This window comes from Nymphalis io, chromosome 16 (genome assembly GCF_905147045.1).
Source record: "Nymphalis io chromosome 16, ilAglIoxx1.1, whole genome shotgun sequence".
Classification (NCBI taxonomy): domain Eukaryota; kingdom Metazoa; phylum Arthropoda; class Insecta; order Lepidoptera; family Nymphalidae; genus Nymphalis; species Nymphalis io.
This window is the reverse complement of record NC_065903.1, coordinates 6046716-6055012: the sequence shown is the minus strand read 5'-3', so window position 1 is coordinate 6055012 and position 8297 is coordinate 6046716. Positions and strand designations below refer to the sequence as shown.

At 29.9% G+C, this 8297-nt stretch overlaps 2 protein-coding genes across 2 annotated transcripts in view; one reads left to right on the top strand and one right to left on the bottom strand.

Annotated features, from left to right (window-relative positions):
- The window catches only part of LOC126774399 (ATP-dependent RNA helicase p62-like), a 43334-nt gene that overhangs the window by 20245 nt on the left and 14792 nt on the right, over nucleotides 1-8297 (top strand). The window lies entirely within an intron of this gene.
- LOC126774401 (histone deacetylase HDAC1) lies at nucleotides 524-8276 on the bottom strand. Its single transcript, XM_050495913.1, has 11 exons — nucleotides 8075-8276; nucleotides 7584-7696; nucleotides 7134-7251; nucleotides 6619-6719; nucleotides 6298-6541; nucleotides 5896-6072; nucleotides 4555-4657; nucleotides 4218-4452; nucleotides 4006-4095; nucleotides 3444-3588; nucleotides 524-3164 (listed from the first exon to the last, which is right to left on the bottom strand). The coding sequence occupies exons 1-11, from the start codon at nucleotides 8121-8123 to the stop codon at nucleotides 3088-3090; spliced, it is 1452 nt and encodes a 483-aa protein (XP_050351870.1). The 5' UTR covers nucleotides 8124-8276; the 3' UTR covers nucleotides 524-3087.

Sequence of the window (8297 nt, the reverse complement as noted above, 5' to 3'; positions counted from 1 at the left end):
CATTATAATCACTATGTTTTATGCAAAATAAAATAGTGAAATATTACTTTTTTTAATAAACAATGCAATAACTCATTTTAAGATGAGAAGAAAATATTGTATATGAAGTTGAAAGGCTGAGCACTTCCTACATTTCAAATTGCGTTTGTTGATATCTTCGGCTTCGTGACTAAGAATAAAAAACGGACATGCCGAAGAGGCTCCTGGGCGCCCCCGCGTGCAAAATGCATTGTGGCAATACGTTTCGGTTGTATCGTACCTACTTTTTTGGACGGCAATAAATGGGTGAATCATCCCTTACATCGCCAATGCGCCATCGACCTTGGAAGCTAAGATGTTATGTCCCTTGTGTCTGCAGTGACACTGGCTCACTCACCCTGATCACGATAATTGTTAGTATTGTTGCTTATTATATGATGAGTGGGTGGTACCCAGTCAGACGGGCTTGCACAAAGCCCTACACCACGTAAATTTATAGGCAATTCGCAACGAAGGAAATGTATTGAAATAAAATGCATTTTTCGACACATTCATGTATTTAACAAAAAAAATAAAATATTTACAGTAATTGTGTTCAATACGAACAATCAAAAAGTCGTTTTTAACAAGAAAACGAACAGCACATTTCCGTAGTACATAAAAAAAATCCTGAAAATTTGTTTCATCTTGGAAAACTATTTGGTACTTTAAAATGAATCTGTACTACGATACTATTGAATGAATGGATGACTGACGAAAACTTAAATGTGAACACGTACTAACTCCATTCGCATTCTCACAAAACAAAGTGAAGCATATTATTGTTATAAAATTTTCATAATTTAATTTTACATGGATTTAATTATAATAAATAAAATGCTTTGTCATACAAAAATCAAAGTTTGATACCATAAACAGTATTCAATTTTCAATGAATAAAAATATTTAATTCATAAATAAACGTTAAATTATGTTTACAGTTAAATTACCAAAATCTGAATGATTATAAGAATGAATAGGAGACTATTTTTATAACTATTTAAATATAAAAATAAAACTTATATATTATGTTCCTATATTCTATATCGAAGATTACGAATTAAGATAATTTATAAGTGTGTGAAGAATCTGAAATATTTTAAAAGAAAAATGTTTATTATCTATCATATCTAGCGAAACATATGAATTTAACGGTATGGCTGACGCAAGTTGCCTGTGAATCAAACTTTTACATGTGAAGTGATTGTTTTCTTGTAAATAGTAAAATTCATTAAACTAAGGACAAAAACATTATTATATTTAAACAAATTTTGCAAAATAATTATGTTTTGAATTAACAAAATTTAGTTTAAAGTCCACAGAAAACAAATTTTATAAACACGATTACTTCTTCGGTGCCATTGACTCAACATTCATTATTGTTTTTTAAAATGAAATTATCATTCATATTTAATTCCAGTTTTAATTCTATGTTTTTATAATATAAATGTACACTATCAATTGGGTAATATTTAATAAAGTATTAAAAATATTTATATAGCTAATAAAATGATTCAATTTGTCAGCCATGCCATTGTGAAACATAGTTATTATATACTATTAACAGATTATATACTTTGGTATCAATTACAAAGTACATAGGAATTCAGCTTGCTTGAGTCGGCTACCGAGATATTTATAATATACACATGTTCAAATTAATTTGATACATTATTGTAGAATATTGAACATTCTACAATCATATCATATCAATAAGTATTGTTAAGGGTGTATAATCAATATATCGTTAGTTGTCCAATCCACGCAAAACTACATTGAAATACAAATAAAAAAATACCAAGACATATTAATCATACATACATTAACATTTATGTTTTATTAATAAATAAATTATGGGCTTTTAGAACACAGTATGAATTTAATTATTTCAAGTTTTATTACATATATACATATAACAATATTGTAAAGAGCCATCTGTATGTGTTTTTACAAGTTTTGAAAAGATTAATTGTGTGTACAATATATCATTACAATGTTGCAAATTTAGTCTGTCAGTCTGTTTATATAAAGCTGAAACCATTGAATTATGAAACTCGCTCGTTAGTAGCTTGTTTCCTGGACTAACATGATCAGATACTTTGCAATTAAATAATTAAAAAGACTTCCTAATTACAGTCTAAAACTGCATCAAATGTAAATTTACATGTGGATGATAATTAAAAATGTATATATGTCTTTTCATTGAACAATGTCAGTGAACTTGAGAATATTCTAAATTTTAAGGAATTTTGTAAATTGAAGTCTCCTTCAAAGTAAAAGTTTTACTTTACATCCAAAATTTGTAAAAAAAAACCTAATCATGACATTACAGACTAATTGTTAAGAAAAAAATAAAAGAGTTCAAACATTTAAAAGGAACCTCATGTTCTGTTACTTTGTAATCAATATGAATTTTTAGTAGCTTAAATTCACATGTAGTTATCACACAATCAAATAAATTTCATGATCTATTAAGGAACATTTAGTTTTGCCATTAAATAATATTTCAGACTTAAATGCAATCTGTCCTTCTTAAACAAGTTAAATATAAAAAATCTTAGAGAGTATCTTAAAATTAAAGATCACATTATCCACATTTTTTTTAATGTTGAATAATAGAGTAGTATTATTATGTATATTGTTTTGACGCAATATTTACAAAGAGTTTTATGAATAAATATTACTGTCATGCAAGTATGCAATGAACTTCAATTGTATTACACGTATTTGGATATTTCATATACGCGTCGATGATCAAGATGCTTCTGTAATGATGTTCTCTGTTGCATGTCTGTGGCTTTTATGCCACAGACATGCAACAGACATAAACATGGGTATTTAATTTTGTAGTTTAAAAGTCACTTATTAGTTTATTGTAGCCTAATTCAGTGATAACACTCACTCTTCTTATTTGCTATGCACTTTCGAGTCAACACAGAAATATTCTCACAATAAAAAATATGACTGCTAAACATGTATCATTTTAGCACACACACCTGTGTTCAATAATCACTAGTGAAGTTCAGCTGTATGCTGATATGAACTTCTTGGTGTAATTTATCGCACGCATCAGGCATTCGGCGGCACCTCTTTCTTTGGTTCTTCCATATTGCTTATGTTCTTTATATCGTCTTTAGTGTCTTCAGCTAAAAATAAAAGGCCATACAATTTTATACTATTCATATATGTAGAAATTAATCAAAATGCACAAGTTGAATTCAGTGTTTAAGATTTAGTAATTTTTAATTTTGCACTGATTAATGTAGGTGGTCGTTTAAGAACTGAGACATAAGCATATAAATGGTAAAGAGAGTATGAGTATAAAAGCCGTGTGGGGACAGCAAGAGTAGATTCGAGCCAATCCAACTCAAGATGTGGGTTTACTGGGAAGGATGTTGGCGACCGTGACGTGGTGTGGTGTGTACCTTTGACGTCGTCCTTGGCGGGCGTGGCATCCTTGTCGAGGCGCGGCCGCTTGCGCTGCGGCGCGCGGTACGAGCGGTTGTCGCGCCGCCCCTCGCCCTCGTCCTCGGAGTCGGAGAGCTCCCCGTCACCGGTTATACGCTTGTCCTGCAACACACAAGTATGTTTGTTGTTTTACTATATTCAAACATAATTTCATAACACCAAATCACTCAAGTGTGTATTTATATAATTAATGCTTCCGTAATGCAAAATTGGGGTTTTAATAATTTATATTAATTTAAGATATAATTTTATAAAATTATTTTTATATTAATGAAAATGTGTGAATAAGTTTTTAAAAAAAAATAAGAAATTAATATGCTATGTTAGAAGAGTCCCATTACCAGGTTTTTGTTGTTAAATTAAACATTAAGAACATTACTACTACTTTTAAAGCAAAGAGAATGTAAGAGATTTATTTATATAAAAATTGTTTTGTTTTCATGAATTTCTACTTCAGCATCAAAGTAATGTTACGGTATTAAATAACTATAATATGAAAATTTAATATGATAGATATACCTTTTCACTTTGGGGAAGTCTTTCATCTTTGTCCACCTTATCTTCATCTTCAGACTCATCATTTACAGCATCTTCGGGAATGGCTTGCACCTACAAGAATACATTATCAGCAACCAATAAATAAAACACTTTGCTAAATAATTATACCATAGATAAAAATGGTAATAAAACAATTAAAAAGATATATTTCTACTAAGCAATATTTTATTTACCTGTACTCCTGGTGCATGCGGTAACATTCGCAAATTTTCAAAGAGTCTGTTTTTTATTTTTTCCAAATATTCAGGTGTATTTTGATTAGACATGTTACTTGGAGAGATGTGTAGTTTGAAATCAGGTCCAAAGTATTCAAAATAGTCATTATAAGGCAATTCATTGGCTATTTCTACTCCAAGTGCAACTGATGTCTCATAAGTCCAACAGCGAGATACATTGCGGATTGTATACCTAAAGAATGTTATAAGATTAGTATAGTTAATGTTCGTCATAATATAATAAAATATTCAATTTAAATTAATCATATTAAAAAATATTTTTTATGAAACATACCCTCCGCCTCCAACAAGTAGGAAAGGCAGGCCAAATCTCTTCACTAACTCCACGCATCGTCCATGCCCTCGCACCGTTAGATTAAAGCAACCCAATCTGTCACCTAATGCAAATAAATAATACAGTAAGAAATATATTTAAATAATAACATGCGGCTCTGCCAGTGTAAAATTCAGTTTCTGATGAAAATTCTCATAAATCAAATTAAAAAAAAAAAAAAAAAGTTAATAATGCCTATTAGAAGTGTAGGTATAAAATGTTAAAAAAACATGTGTATTGTTTTCGTTTTGGTAAGTCACATATATATTTTTTTTATAGAATAGGAAGGTGGACGAGCATATGGGCCACCTGATGGTAAGTGGTCACCAAACGCCCTTAGACATTGGCATTGTAAGAAATGTCAACCATCGCTTATAGCCAATGCGCCACCAACCTTGGGAACTAAGATTTTATGTCCCTTGTGCCTGTAATTACACTGGCTCACTCACCCTTCAAACCGGAACACAACAATATCAAGTATTGCTGTTTTGCGGTAGAATATCTGATGAGTGGGTGGTACCTACCCAGACGAGCTTGCACAAAGCCCTACCACCAGTAATTAATATGCTAGCCATATTAACTTAAATAGAGGCAGATATTTTGAAATCAATTTTATTTATTTGTAAAGATGTTTAGATACATAGTAATGGATCAAAAATGGCGGATACTATACTGTATGTATGTGTATATATAGATAAGACTATTTGATTTCTACCTGGTGAGTGTGAACGATATGTAAGCCAGATATAAGTGACTGAACTAGCACAGTTAATAATATAATAGAACAATATTTTATATATTATGTTCAATAACTACATGTTATGTTTATGATTAGCCTATGATGTTTGCAATACTGAATAAATATTCTCGCATTTTTTAATTTTTAAAAAATGTGAGAATATTGTACAGAAAACTATGTTTACTAAGTAACATAAATATTAATATTAAGAACCTGCTTAATTGAAAACTTTGCATAGCAAAATGAGCAAATTTAATGTTGCCAAATTTATTAATTTGTTGGTATTCAATAACAATAAAAGAAAACCACACTTTTGTTTATTCAACAGCAAACTCGATCCTACATACCAATTAAAGTACCATTTCCATTATAGAAATTTTTCATTACTGCAATCTTTAATCCCATAAGCTTAAAACACACAAGATATATATAATATCTTGTTTGACTTTCAAGTCTAAAATTCAGCTAAATAAGATCATTTGTATATCATAGCATAAATAGAATATTCGGCCCATCTTTTATTATAATTTAAAAATATATTGAAAGTAATCAATAACTTTTACCTGTTAGTGAATCAGCTCCACACTGCAACACTACCGCACTGGGCTGAAAGGTTTCCATGACCTTCGATATTATGGGCACAAAGATAGATTCATACGAATCATCATCCATTCCATCCCGTAGAGGGATGTTCACTGCATAGTATTTACCTTTGCCAGCCCCAATATCCCGTAGGTCACCTTAAAACAGTTTAAGAAGCATATTAATGAAAATGTACATTTTTTTAAGCATTTTATAGTTTGTTTTGCAAACAACAGAAATTTAAGTACATTTAAATAGTTGATGTTCATTCATGCTATAAATTTGCAACAATAAATTAAAATTGTAATTTATGAAAAATAAACACTTTTCAGAAGATAAAAAGCCTACCAAAAACTTTCTTTTCTATTATGATTTTTAATTACCTGTCCCTGGGAAATACTCTCCATACTTGTGGAAAGACACTGTCATCACTCTATCTGTAGTGTAGAATGCCTCCTCCACTCCGTCACCATGATGTACATCAATATCAATATATAAAACTCTTTGATGGTATTTGAGTAGTTCCAAAATTCCAAGAACAATGTCATTTACATAGCAGAAGCCTGATGCTTCTGATTTCTTAGCGTGATGTAGTCCACCACCCCAATTGATGCATATTTCTGAAGCCTGCAATGTATTGTTTGTTATATTAACATTATTTTTGTTAGGATCACTTCAATATAATTATTGAATAATTGTCATACCTGCTTGTTTAATTTTACTGCAGCCGCTACTGAACCACCAGCTGAGAGCTGACAGAATTCATATAACCCATCAAATACTGGACAGTCTTCACCAACATTAACTAGAAAAGTTTGAAAATTGCTAAATATATTTGAAAATAAAAAAAACTATTTTTTATTATTAATTATAAAAAGGAGTTATGCAATGAAAAATTTTATTAACAGATGCTTTAAAATATATTTTTAATAGTATTGACAAAAGGTTATATGAAATATATATATTTTTTTATTATAGTATAGGTAGGCAGACGAGCATAAGGGCCACCTGATGATAAGTGATCACCAACGCCCATAGACATAGGTATTTTAAGAAATTTTAACCATTGCTTACATCGCCAATGCACCACCAACCTTGGGAACTATGATGTTGTGTCCCTTGTGCTTGTAATTACACTGGCTCACTCACCCTTCAAACTGGAACACAACAATACCAAGTACTGTTGTTTTGCAGTAGAATATCTGAAATATATACTTACATCTTTGCATTTGTTTATTATATTCAGACATGTTGTCTGGTCTAATAGATCTTAGGAACCGAATATAATCATCTGAATGGAACTTAGTCATTTCATCAGCCGTGGCCTTATGTGGCCTCTAAAAAAAGAAAAAAAATTAAGAAGTTTTGAAATCAAAATAAAAAGAATCTTCTGATGTACATCTGTTAAATAAAACTTATTTTAATAGGTACCATCTATTATTAAAATTCGATTGCGAGGTTCCTTAATATATAACTATAATAATTTCATTCATAGAATAAAAAATTTTGATTGTTTATAAATTTGTTAAAAGTAAGCCATTAACTGGAATAATGGATAAAATTATTATGAAAGTTATCAATCATATTAGCTTATACTAAATATCTATTATTATATGTTATAATTTAAACAACTGAACAAATGTGATGGATTTATAATTATCATACTTACATATATTTCCATCTTCCTGTAAAGACCATAATTTAATAGCAAATTGTGAGTCATACGTATACGATGAGGTTTCATGGGATGGCCTTGGCCATAGTAATAGTTTCCGATGTCACCTAAAATAATAATTCATTCATAATTTCAAAAACTTATTTACTTATCAATTTTAACTTCTTAAGAAAGTATTACTCAGTTCTTTTTAAAGCTTGACATATTGAAGTCTGTACTATATACAGTAAAATGGGAATAAAATCAAATCCACCAATAGCGTTGCAGATTAAAGTACAGACGCTTCAAAATGATACAAAGCACACCTTCATAAAATAGTTAAGACGAACATGTCACAAAATGGCACACAAATTTACAAAGATAATATATATTGAATTAAGTTATGATTATAAAATAAGCAAGTTTTACATAATAAAACTACGTACTTAGACAATTTCATACTGTAAATCAATATATTGGCGCGTAACAAACTTTGTAATACTTACTATCATAGTAATAGCACACTCTTTTTTTACTATGTGGTTGCAAAGCCATTGCGTTAATTTTAACAATTTATGTATAAAATAGTCACTAAATTATGATGTGCTTTAATTTACACTATAAATTAAAACATGAAATGAAAACTTGAGATGCAAGCATTTACTTTCTTTGACTTGATCCACAAACTTCACCACACACTTCATTCAAATTCACTCTCGTTCATAGCGG

Coding starts and splice junctions, on each gene's coding strand:
- LOC126774401 (XM_050495913.1), bottom strand. CDS start 8,123: ATGGCTTTGCAACCACATAGTAAAAAAAGAGTGTGCTATTACTATGAT. Junction 6,542..6,618: donor CAGTAAAATTAAACAAGCAG/GTATGACAATTA, acceptor AATACATTGCAG/GCTTCAGAAATATGCATCAA. Junction 6,073..6,297: donor AGAGTATTTCCCAGGGACAG/GTAATTAAAAAT, acceptor AACTGTTTTAAG/GTGACCTACGGGATATTGGG.